General features: G+C 41.0%; 1 protein-coding gene across 1 annotated transcript in view; it reads right to left on the bottom strand.

Annotated features, from left to right (window-relative positions):
• ACO1 (aconitase 1) overlaps positions 1-13,383 on the bottom strand; it is a 68,016-nt gene that overhangs the window by 953 nt on the left and 53,680 nt on the right. Inside the window, exons 19-20 of the mRNA XM_003911618.3 lie at positions 10,358-10,480; positions 781-966 (exon numbers count right to left, since the gene is read on the bottom strand). Coding sequence (XP_003911667.1) covers positions 781-966; positions 10,358-10,480 — 309 coding nt within the window. The remainder of the gene's footprint in view (positions 1-780; positions 967-10,357; positions 10,481-13,383) is intronic.

Genomic DNA, 13,383 nt, shown 5'->3' with positions numbered 1-13,383 from the left:
CATGGGGACATGTAAGGGTGCTGGCCCCAGCCCAGACCCACTAAATCAGAAGATGCATTTCAGCAAGATCCCTGGGAGGCTGCTTTGCCCATTAAAGTTTAAGAATCACGCAGACTGCAAATGATTGCAGGGGAGAGGCATCTAAGAACTAGAAATGGCCTCTCAGGGCAGTAGCTATTAATATCCTTGGGGTGATATTTTCTAAACCTCTGGGGGCTCCCTGTGGACAGAATATCCAATCAGCAGAGATTTCATTAAGGTTGTCCCTTAGGCAGCTGGCCCACCTGCTTATCTGAGACACAGACACCGAATCCCCCCTGGGACCTGGTGCTGGGCACTTTATCTTTACCTTGCCTAGGGATCTGTCAGTTTTACTCTTGGGCTAATCAAAGCCTGGTGCCTATGGGCAGGCTTAGGGAGGAGTGAGTATATCTGCTGCTCACATTTTTATAGTGAAATGTTTTAGGGAATGTGAAATGTAACATTCCTGAGCTCCATCATGATCTTCTGCCTCTGGGCTGAGTGAGACCGGGAACAGGGTACAGTAGGGGGTGGGAGGTAAGAATGGAACTGAGGATAACTCTATGAATAAACAGAGAAATTAATAAATCCATAGGCATCATCCATAGAAAAGGTGCTAGTAGGCCTCCTAAGTCTAATGCAGTGCTACTGAGTGATTTTTTTTTTACCTTTCAAACCTCACTAATTTCCTTCTAACAAGACTGGTTACAAACAAGGGGACCCCTTTTGATGGGGCCTGGCATAGAGGCTCCAGCTTACCTTGACCTGAACTTTCATTCGTGGTTTGAGGTTTTCTGGAATAATGATAGTGTATCGTTCCCGCCCTGTGAGCCCCAGGGCATCTGCATTCTCACCAGGGAGATATTCAAGTGGGATCACCCCCATGCCAACCAGGTTACTGCGGTGAATGCGCTCATAGCTCTCGGCCAGGACAGCTTTGATTCCCTGATGAATAAAAGCAGAAGTTTAGACACAGTTCCAATCTTTTCTTCGGATATACAGATTTACAAAAGACTCTGAGAGAGCTGGCATGATGGTCGAATAGGAACAGCTCCAGTCTGCAGCTCCCAGTGAGATCAACACAGAAGGCAGGTGATTTCTGCATTTCCAACTGAGGTACCCAGTTCATCTCACTGGGACTGGTTGGACAGTGGGTGCAGCCCACAGAGGGTGACCCCAAGTGGGTTGGGGCGTTGCCTCACCCAGGAAGCACAAAGGGTCAGGAAACTCCCTCTCCTAGCCAAGGGAAGCCATGAGAGGCTGTACCGGGAGGAATGGTGCAGTCCGGCCTGATACTGCACTTTTCCCATGGCCTTTGCAACTGGCAGACCAGGAGATTCCCTCCAGTGCCTGGCTTGGCGGGTCCCACACCGGCAAGGAGCCCAGAAAGCTAAGATCCACTGGCTTGAAATTCTTGCTGCTAGCACAGCAGTCTGAGGTCAACCTGGGATGCTTGAGCTTGGTAGGGGGAGGGGCATTGGACATTGCTGAGGCTTGAGTAGGCAGTTTTACCCTCAGTGTAAACAAAGTCTCAAACTGGGTGGAGCCCACCACAGCTCAGCATGGCCAATGGCAAATCTAGATTCCTCCTCCCTGGGCAGGGCATCTCTGAAAAAAGGCAGCAGCCCCAGCCAGGCACTTATAGACAACACCCCCATCTCCCTGGGACAGAGCACCTAGGGGAAGGGGTGGCTGTGGGCGCAGCCTCAGCACACTTAAATGTCCCTGCCTGACAGCTCTGAAGAGAGTAGCGGTTCTCCCAGCCCAGCATTCGAGCTCTGATAAGGCCAGATTGCCTTCTCAAGTGGGTCCCTGACCGTGTATCCTGACTGGAAGAGCTCTGGCCGGCAGCTGGTGGGTGCCCCTTTGGGATGAAGCTTCCAGAGGAAGGAACAGGCAGCAATTGTTGCTGTTCTGCAGCCTCTGCTGGTGATACCCAGGCAAACAGGGTCTGGAGTAGACCTCTAGCAAACTCCAGCAGACCTGCAGCAGAGGGGTCTGTTAGAGGGAAAACTAACAAACAAAAAGGAATAGCATCAACATCAACAAAAAGGACATCCACTCAGAGACCCCATCCGACAGGTAAATAAATCCACAAAGATGGGGAGAAACCAGTGCAAAAAGGCTGAACATTCCAAAAACCAGAATGGCTCTTCTCCAAAGGACCACAACTCCTCGCCAGCAAGGGAACAAAACTAGAGAGTGAATGAGATTGACAAATTGACAGAAGTACCCTTCTGAAGGTGGGTACTAATAAACTCCTCCAAGCTAAAGGAGCATGTTCTAACCCAATGCAAGGAAGCCAAGAACCTTGAAAAAAGGTTAGATGAATTGCTAACTAGAATAACCAGTTTAGAGAAGAATATAAATGACCTGATGGAGCTGAAAAACAGCATGAGAACTTTGTGAAGCATATACAAGTATCAATAGCTGAATCGATCAAGAAAATATATCAGAGATTAGAGAAAAAAGAGTGAAAAGAAATGAACAAAGCCTCCAAGAAATATGGGACTATGTGAAAAGACCAAATTATGTTTGACTGGTGTACCTGAAAGTGACAGGGAGAATGAAACCAAGTTGGAAAACATTCTTCAGGATATTATCCAGGAGAACTTCCCCAACCTAGCAAGGCAGGCCAACATTCAAACTCAGGAAATACACAGAACACCACAATGATACTCAACAGGACACATAATTGTCAGATTCACCAAGGTTGAAACAAAGGAAAAAATGTTAAGGGCAGCCAGAGAGAAAGGTCAGGTTACCCACAAAGGGAAGCCCATCAGACTAACAATGGATCTCTCTACAGAAACCCTACAAGTCAGAGGAGAATGGGGGCCAATATTCAACATTCTTAAAGAATTTTCAACCCAGAATTTAATATCCAGCCAAACTAAGCTTCATAAGTGAAGGAGACATAAAATCCTTTACAGACAAGCAAATGCTGAGAGATTTTGTCACCACCAGGCCTGCCTCACAAGAGCTCCTGAAGCAAGCAGTAAACATGGAAAGGAACAACCGATACCAGTCACTGCAAAAACATACCAAATTGTAAAGACCATCAATGCTATGAAGAACCTGCATCAACGGGCAAAATAACCAGCTAACATCATGATGACAGGATCAGATTCACACATAACAATATTAACCTTAAATGTAAATGGGCTAAATGCCCCAATTAAAAGACATAGATTGGCAAAATTGGATAAAGAGTCAAGACCCATCAGTGTGCTGTATTCAGAAGACCCATCTCAAGTGCAAAGACACACACAGACTCCAAATAAAGGGATGGAGGAAGATCTACCAACCAAATGGAAAGCAAAAGAAAGCAGGGGTTGCAATCCTAGTCTCTGATAAAACAGACTTTAAACCAACAAAGATCAAAAGAGACAAGGCCATTACATGATGGTAAAGGGATCAATGTGACAAGAAGAGCTAACTCTCCTAAATATATATGCACCCAATACATAAAGCAAGTTCTTAGAGACCTACAAAGAGACTTAGACTCCCACACAATAATAGTGGGAGACTTTAACACCCCACTGGCAATATTAGATCAACAAGACAGAAAATTAACAAGGATATTCAGGACTTGAACTCACCTCTGGACAAAGCTGACCTAATAGACATCTACAGAACTCTCCACCCCAAATCAACAGAATATACGTTCTTCTCAGCACCACATCGCACTTTTTCTAAAACTGACTACATAATTGGAAGTAAAACACTCCTCAGCATATGCAAAAGAATGGAAATCATAACAAACTGTCTCTCAGACCACAGTGCAATCAAATTAGAACTCAGGATTAAGAAACTCGCTCAAAACCACACAACTACACGGAAACTGAACAACTTGCTCCTGAATGACTGGTAAAAAATGAAATGAAGGCAGAAATAAAGATGTTCTTTGAAACCAATGAGAACAAAGACACAATGTACCAGAATCTCTGGGACACACTTAAAGCAGTGTGTAGAGGGAAATTTATAGCACTAAATGCCCATAAGAGAAAGAGGAAAGTTCTAAAATCAACATCCTAACATCACAGTTAAGAGAACTAGAGATGCAAGAGCAAACAAACTCAAAAGCTAGCAGAAGGCAAGAAATAATTAAGATCAAAGCAGAACTGAAGGAGATAGAGACACTAGAAGCTGTTCAAAAAATTAATCCAGGAGGTGGTTTTTTGAAAAGATCAACAGACTGCTAGCCAGACTAATAAAGAAGAAAAGAGAGAAGAATCAAATAGATGCAATAAAAAATGATAAAGGAAATCTCACCAGTGATCCCACAGAAATACAAAGTACCAGTATAGAGAATACTATAAACACCTCTATGCAAATAAACTAGAAAATCTAGAAGAAATGGATAAATTCCTGGACACATACACCCTCCCAAGACTAAACCAGGAAGAAGTTGAATCCCTGAATAGACCAATAACAAGTTCTGAAATTGAGGCTGTAATAAATAGTCTCCAACCAAAAAAAGCCCAGGACCAGACAGATTCACAGCCAAATTCTACCAGAGGTACAAAGAGGAGCTGGTACCATTCCTTCTGAAACTATTCCTAACAATAACAATAGAAAAAGAGGGACTCCTCTCTAACTCATTTTATGAGGCCAGCATCATCCTGATACCAAAACCTGGCAGACACACAACAAAAAAGAAAATTTCAGGCCAATATCCCTGATGAACATCAATGCAAAAATCCTCAAAATACTGGCAAACCAAATCCAGCAGCACATCAAAAAGCTTATCCACCATGATCAAGTCGGCTTCATCCCGGGAATGCAAGGCTGGTTCAACATACACAATTCAATAAATGTAATCCATCACATAAACAGAACCAAAGACAAAAACCACATGATTATCTCAATAGATGCAGAAAAGGCCTTTGACAAAATTCAATAGCCCTTCATGTTAAAAACTCTCAATAAACCAGGTATTGATGGAACATATCTCAAAATAGTAAGAGCTATTTATGACAAACCACAGTCAATATCATACTGAATGGGCAAAAACTGGAAGCCATTCCCTTTGAAAACTGGCACAAGACAAGGATGCCCTCTCTCACCACTACTATTCAACACAGTATTGGAAGTTCTGGCCAGGGAAATAGGCAAGAGAAAGAAATACAGGGTATTGAAATAGGAATGTCTCTGTTTGCAAATGACATGATTGTATATTTAGAAAACCCCACTGTCTCAGTCCAAAATCTCCTTCAGCTGATAAGCAACTTCAGCAAAGTCTCAGGATACAAAACCAATCTGCAAAAATCACAAGCATTCCTATACACTGATAATAGACAAATAGCCAAATCATGAATGAACTCCCATTCACAACTGCTACAAAGAGAATAAAATACTCAGGAGTACAACTCATAAGGGATGTGAAGGACCTTTTCAAGAACTACAAACCACTGTTCAAGGAAATAAGAGAGGACACAAACAAATGGAAAAACATTCCATGCTCATGGATAGGAAGAATAAATATTGTGAAAATGGCCATACTGCCCAAAGTAATTTACAGATTCAGTGCCATCCACATCAAGCTACCATTGACTTGCTTCACAGAATTGGAAAAAACTACTTTAAATTTCATATGGAACCAAAAAAGGGCCCACATAGCCAAGACAATCCTAAGCAAAATGAACAAAGCTGGAGGCGTCATGCTTCCTGCTATCTGACTTCAAACTATACTACAAGGCTACAGTAATAAAAACAGCATGTTACTAGTACCAAAACAATTATATAGACCAGTGGAACAGAACAGAGGCCTCTGAAATAACATCACACATCTACAACCATCTGATCTTTGACAAACCTGACAAAAACAAGCAATGGGGAAAGGATTCCCTATTTAATGAATGGTGTTGGAAAAACTGGGTAGCCATATGCAGAAAGCTGAAACTGGATCCCTTCCTTACACGTTATACAAAAATTAACTCAAGATGGATTAAAGACTTAAACGTAAGACCTGAAACCATAAAAATCCTAGAAGAAAACCTAGGCAATATCATTCAGGACATAGGCATGGGCAAAGACTTGTCTAAAACACCAAAACTATGGCAACAAAAGCCAAAATTGACAAATGGGATCTAATTAAAACTAAAGAGCTTCTGCACGGCTAAAGAAACTATCATCAGAGTGAACAGGCAACCTAGAGAATGGGAGGAAATTTTTGCAATCTATCCATCTGACAAAGGGCTAATATCCAGAATCTACAAAGAACTTAAATTTACAAGTAAAAAGCAACCCAATCAAAAAGTGGGCAAAGGATATGAACAGACACTTCTCAAAAGACATTTATGCAGCCAACATACATATGAACAAATGCTCATCCTCACTGGTCATTAGAGAAATCCAAATCAAAACCACAATGAGATACCATCTCATGCCAGTTAGAATGGCGATCATTAAAAAGTCAGGACACAACAGATGCTGGAGAGGGTGGGAAGAAACAAATGTTTTTACACTGTTGGTGGGAGTGTAAATTAGTTCAACCATTGTGGAAGACGGTGTGGTGATTCCTCAAGCATGCAGAACCAGAGATACCATTTGACCCAGCAATCCCATTCCTGGGTATATACCCAAAGGATTATAAATCATTGTACTATAAAGACACATGCACATATATATTTACTGTGGCACTGTTCCCAATAGCAAAGACGTGGAACCAACCCAAATGCCCACCAAAGATAGACTGGATTAAGAAAATGTGACACATATACACCATGGAATACTATGCAGTCATAAAAAAGGATGAGTTCATGTCCTTTGCAGGGACAGGGATGAAGCTAGAAACCATCATTCTCAGCAAACTAACACAAGAACAGAAAACCAAACACTGCACGTTCTCACCCATAAGTGGGAGTTGAACAATGAGAACCCATGGACACAGGGAGGGGAATGAACATTACACACTGGGGCCCGTTGGCAGGTGGAGGGCTATGGGAGGGACAGCATTAGGAGGATAATGTAGATGACGGGTTGATGGGTGCAGCAAACCACCACAGCACATGTATATGTATGTAACAAACCTCCACATTCTGCACATGTACCCCAGAACTTAAAGTATAATAATAAAAAGTAAACACAACAATGAAATACAGCATACAAATAAACAAAAATGTTTGCATATATTTTGTAACCTTTGCCTTGCTACCTCTATAATTCTCAATTTACACCATGTTTTTAGTTAATGTCAGAGTAAAAAAAGTCACTACAATCATACTACATTCTATCAATGTATAAGAAATCACTTCCGTTATAAAACGAAGGATGATAAACCTAAAAATCGGTCAGTGTATGCAAATCTGGAAATACTCTGGAGTTCTATTTCTGAAATATTAGTATTAAATACCAAAGAATTGTTTAATTATCTGATAAAAATAATAAAAAGCTTGAAGCTTTTTATTATTTTACTTCCAAGTCTAGAATATTGATAGTGAGATGATTCATAGACAGTGATGACAGTAACCTTTTACCTTTGTTATATCTTGAAAAGTCACTTGGTTTTATGGACTTTTATAGGCCCTCATTTCCAGCAATTGTATACTATATTTCAGTGAAATCAGCTGTCTAATATCACAGGAGAAAAAGATGCTCCAGCCTAATTTTGCCATACATCTTCTAGACTGAAGGTCACAATGATGCGTTTTTTTTTTTTACATTAACTTTGTACTCTAAGGGAATTACATCTTGAATACATCTAGGATGACAGAAAATGGCGTAATTAATCTTCAGTTAGTGGTCCTTATGTTTGCCTCATAACACCGTGTTTTCTTCTATTATATTGCTTTGTAATTGTCTATTTACTGGTCTGTGCCCTACCCCACATTATAAGCTTCTTGAGCTGGTGATTGTTAAAAAAAACAAAACAAACAAAAGACTTTGTAAGTCAGAACTGTTCTCACACGTAAATTATTTGTAAGTACCGATTAATATTTTACATACAATGTTATCCTCTAGTGGTAAATAACACAACAGCTAGTCTTCACTGATTGCTCACAACGTAAAGGCACTATGTAAGCACTTAAATAATTCCTCTCATTCCACCCTCCACTAACCCGGGGATGTAGATGCCCTTATTGTCCCCCTTTACCCAGGGAGTCAGTGCTGGAATCTGGTATTTGGACCCTGGAGTCTGACAAGCGATGTAACATGTTTGAGCAAACTTACATTGTATCTGGAATCCACATCGCAAAACAACATAAAATTTTTCCCTTGATTTTTTTCCCACTATTTTAGCTGTATCAGCAGGCACAGAAAGTTCAATCAAAAAAGCAACTTTCAGAACATACCACAGATAAAATAAACAATTACCTCTTGTGTACTGCTTTTACACTTTCTGCTTCAAAGACCAAATTGCGTTGAATATAGTCTTGATACTAAGCTTAAAGTATGTTTTACTGGGAATCTATAATCGGCAATATACAGCAATAAAGAATGGTACTCCATTAACTAGAACTCCCCATCAGTTTATTATAGTTAATAACGGTCATATAATATTAAAATACCCTAAGAGGTCTCTTGATATCTAGGGCACACTTTTAATTGCCCAACACCAGGGTCACTTTAGGAGCTTGTTGAAAACATAGATACTTGGGTACTACTCCAGATCTGCTGCATTGGAATGTCTTGCAGGGAGCATGGGTGGGAGGGGACTAGTGATTCTTATAATTTTGAGAACCGTGAACTATAGCGCAATGGTTCTCAACCACTGCTGCATACCAGAATTAGCAGGGGAGGCTTTTAAAATCCCAATGTCCAGGCCTTTCTCCTTACCAATTAAACCAGAATCTCTGGAGATGAGATCCAAGCACAGGTATTAAAACAAAATAATAATCCCATAAGTGTTTCCAAACTTGCGAAGCACTGCTACAGGGAGAGGGCAGATTCTTTGGGGCTGTAGATATTTTCTAGGGTTTTAGGGATAGGTGGATGTATTCTGGGGAAGTAGAAAGCTTTCTAAACACACCCTATTCATGTCACTAGCTCTGTGCAAAGGCCATGCTGCTGTGCTTCAGAAGCTGTAAATCATAGCTGTCCACTGCTCTCTGGTAAGTACAGTCCAGCACGGCTGAGTGGCCCAGCCTGGACAGCTACAGAACAGAAGAGCGCATGGCTTCCTGGGCAGCCAGAACTCAGCGGTTCTGTAGAAAAGTCTGGACTCCAGAGAACCCCTGGGGGCCAGTTCTCTTATCCTCTATCAGATCTTAGAGTTCCCTACCTGAGTGCTGACTGCTTGGGTCGCATTTTGGCTACCAGCTCCCAACCCACTTCCTAAAATCCTTTTTCTTCTGCAATTATCTGGATCTTTTCAGTAGTTTCCAGACAAGACAGGCCTTTGACCTACTACTAACTAATCAGAGAACATTTCTATTTTCCTCAGATCAAAATAACCAATGAAAATAATAGGTGTGATGTTCAAAGACATTTTCAGAAGCCTGGATGTCTGGAGAACTGCCTGCCAGACGGCCACATTTTTTTTTACTGTACTTCTAGATATGAACTTAGTGTTTCCTAAGTGCATTAATTTGCGAGCCATAAATGATTTAAATTGACATCAGGTAAGCCATGTTTACCCCACCCTGAAGATTCAGGCTGGGTGGCACAATTCTTCTCTGCTTTTAGGGCAAGCAAATGCTCAAGAGGTAAAAGCTCTCTGCTCCCTGCATGGCCCCTTCCATGGGGACACCTCAAGAGGCAGAGCCCCGAGATGGCGGAAGGTTCTAAAGAGCTGCCTGGGTATGTGCAGGGTGAGTTTCCCTCTCTCGTGGAGAGCCCATAAACAGATATTCATAGGCAGTGAAGAGCAATTGTAAAAAGTGATTCTCCCAATTTTCCAGGAGACTTAGAACGCATTCTTGCTGAAGTAACTACTGAAAAAGTTCAGGCTCCTTTTCTCTTCTGAGAACCTGACAGACAATACAACAGCTCTGGCTTATTCCTGACATCCACCTGGAACAAGGTACTTGAATAAATTTGGGGTCCTCAGCCTCTGAGAATGTTATAAAAGCCATGACACCGCTCCCCAAGAAAGATATCTGTATACACTTCTGTATATGTTTCAGAGATTTCACAGACCCTACCCCAAAACTGTTCTACAGACACACCCCCAAGGTTCATTAATCAATGACAGATCCAGTTCAACTCTGCATGGCCCTTCACCAAGTAAAATAAATCCAGAGGCTCTAAGAAGCAGGCCAGGAATAAACGCTACATGCTTTTTTGAGCTTGCTCTTTCTTGACATCTTCTTGGAAAGTAAAGCAACAGGATTTGTGCCTGGGGACCCTCACAGTTCAGAGGGGAGCTGCCTCCTGGCTGCTTCATACTTACCAGCAGGAAAGGGCCCTTAGCTGCCCAGTCTCGGGAGCTGCCTGCACCATACTCTTTGCCAGCCAGAACGATCAGGGGAAGGCCTGCCTGCTGGTACCGCTCAGCAGCATCAAACACATCAAGCTGAGGAAGAGAAAAGGAAGTTTTACAGATGCAGGAGAGGCAAAGAGTGGACACAAGTCCCCTGAGCCCTGGTGAGGGCGGGGCCAGAAGGGTCTGCAGATGACCAAATCCGTGCAATCAGACATCTGGTCTACAAATTCCCAATTATCTTGATCTTTCTACTTCTACCAAATCTATCTATCTATCTATATATATATATTTTTTTTTTTGAAATAGAGTCTCGCTCTATCATCCAGGCTGGAGTACAGTGGCACGATCTCAGCTCACCGTAACCTCTGCCTCCTGGGTTCAGGTGATTCTCCTGCTTCAGTTTCCCAAGTAGCTGGGATTACAGGCGCACACCACCACACCCGGCTAATTTTTGTATTTTTAGTAGAGGTGGGGTTTCACCATGTTGGCCAGACTGGTCTTGAACTCCTGACCTCAAATGATCCTCCCACCTTGGCTTCCCAAAGTGCTGGGATTACAGGCACTTAAGCCACTGCACCTGGCCTTAAATTTTGTATTCTTAAAAACCATTTTATATTCTTTTGACAGAAATGCCTAACTGTTGTTGGTTTTATAAAAACATTGGAATCCTAAGGCATCAGGGAACAGAAGGAAACTAGATCAGATTTTTTCTTTTCCATTGACTAAACTATTTTAAAACTCAAAAAACAGAATCCGACCTAAACATTAATTTTGACTTGATATCAGAAACTCACTGAGGTCAGTTGTAAAAGGTAGGAAAACACAAAGAAGGTAACATGTTCTGAAATTATATAAAACGCAAACTTTTATTAGTCACCTTTCTTCTTGAAGGTGAAGGGAAGAGATGCTACAAATGCAAATGGAAGCCCAAGTAAATAAAAGGTAGAAAAAGATTAATATTTTAGTACATGAGAAACATCTTACACAAATAGATTTGTTTTCTCATAGGAAATCTGAATATCTCACTGAACTGAGACTTTACAAAGACATGGTATCATCTCTGCTGATTGAGCAGTACCATTATTTTTCCTGGCTATGTAAGTCCTAAGATAAAATTCCTCAAAGGAGAGACAGGAGCTACAGAAAACTCTCAAACAGATTTTCACAAATTCGTATTTTGGTGTACTGATGGAACCTGTGGTTAATTTCACATGGCATTACCTAAATGTGGATAGGATTCTGTATGTCTTCAGCTAGACAGAACTCATAAATATAGAAACTGTCACAGAAATGGTGAAAACCTTCTTCTGTCTAACTGAATTGTCTGGATCCTTTCAAAGACCAGAAAGAAACAACTTATCTGATATTTTCAGAGATTATAGCTTTGGGTATTAAAAATGTGAAAGTGTGTGCTTTAAAAAGTACTGCAAAGTTGACAATGTCATGGCAAAGCACATCATGTTACCCAAGATCAGAGGGACTAAGCAGGTCTAGAACTCAGGTCTCCTGACTTTTCTATTAAACGCGCCATGCTGAGAGCCATCGACAGCTTAGAAACAGCTCCCTGCACTCTTATGCTCGTCTAAAGAGAACACAGCATTTAGCTCTTTCTTCTGTCACTGTGCCTGTGTATCTCTACGTATTATGTTTAAACTACTAGTTCTTGATTTCTCCATTTTTAAAAAATTATCTGTCAATTTCCTACTTTGAGGATTTACTTTTCTTAACAATCTCTCCTCTTCCACACATTTCCCTTCTCCCCAACCTCCCGATACAGTTCTTTTGGTAAGTCAGCATTTGGTGTTTGCATGATTATGATGATGTAAATACTATTTACAGCTGAGCCAGGTAATGTACTACGATTTCCTTTTCTTGGTGATTTAAGACATGTTTCACTGGAGTCAGTAATTTTCATTTTTTCTATGTTTTTCCTGTTTCTATGTCCTTACCCATTAATTAAGCCCTGCAGTACAAATCACCTTTAAAGACATTCAAACACATCAGGCAATTTACCATTTTAAAATCTCTGTCATGGAGCTATCATTCCTGGAGCTCTCAGTCCTGTTCCAACTTGGGCTGACTGCTTGCTCTCTGGGCTTGGTGCATTCCTGTTACAGAGGACTCTTCCTTCACCAGCATCCTGGGGATTCCCTTCATCTGGATCCTATGTCTTCCCCTTTGATTTACTCCCTCATTTTGGTGAAACACGTTGCCAAGTAGCTTCCTAAGGAAGGTATTGAGGGCTATTTTTTAAGCTTTTGAATATCTGAATGTGTCATTACTTTAAGTGCACTTGACTGGTGATCTGATGGGCGTAGATTTTAGGATGCAAATCATTTTCCTCAGTCTAAGTTTCTAGCATCAAGAAGTCTGGAACACGTCTTATTTCCTGTTGTTTCATGTAAGCTGTTTTTCTCTGGAAACGTTGAGATTTCTCCTTTTGTTGCTCTTAATTTCACAATGATATAACTTGGAGTGAGTTTTAAAATTATTTAGATGGGACTTCAGTCGGCCTTTTCAATCTGGATTCTCAGACCCTTCAGTTGGAGAAATTTTACTTGTAGTTTTTCGTTTTGTTTTGAAATAATTTCCTCTCTTGCATTTTTTTGGTTCTCTTTCGAACACTTCTATTTAGGCAGGTGTTAGGGCCTCCTGAGTTCAGTTCTTACATTTTTTTCTCTTATCTTTCTGTTACATATTCTAGGAAATGTTCTCAACCAATCAACTTCTCCTTTGAATTTTCTTTGTAAATTTAAAACATTTTCTTGTCTTCTGATTGTTATTTCATAGCAACAGAAAATGAACTCTTCTCTAAGGATATAATTTTTTTTCTTTTACTTTTTGCACCTCCCCCCGCATGCCCCTGTTCAAGTCTTGGCTCAAATGTCTATTCATCCTTTATTCTGTCTCATTTAAGATGAGGCTCTAGACATCTGACTAGAAGTTCTATGTCAAACAGGGCTTGTAAATGAGTGTGGTACACTGTGACGTTT

The sequence above is a fragment of the Papio anubis genome, chromosome 13, assembly GCF_008728515.1.
Source record: "Papio anubis isolate 15944 chromosome 13, Panubis1.0, whole genome shotgun sequence".
NCBI classification, from domain to species: domain Eukaryota; kingdom Metazoa; phylum Chordata; class Mammalia; order Primates; family Cercopithecidae; genus Papio; species Papio anubis.
The sequence above is the reverse complement of the archived record's forward strand: the minus strand, read 5'-3'. Positions and strand labels throughout refer to the sequence as shown.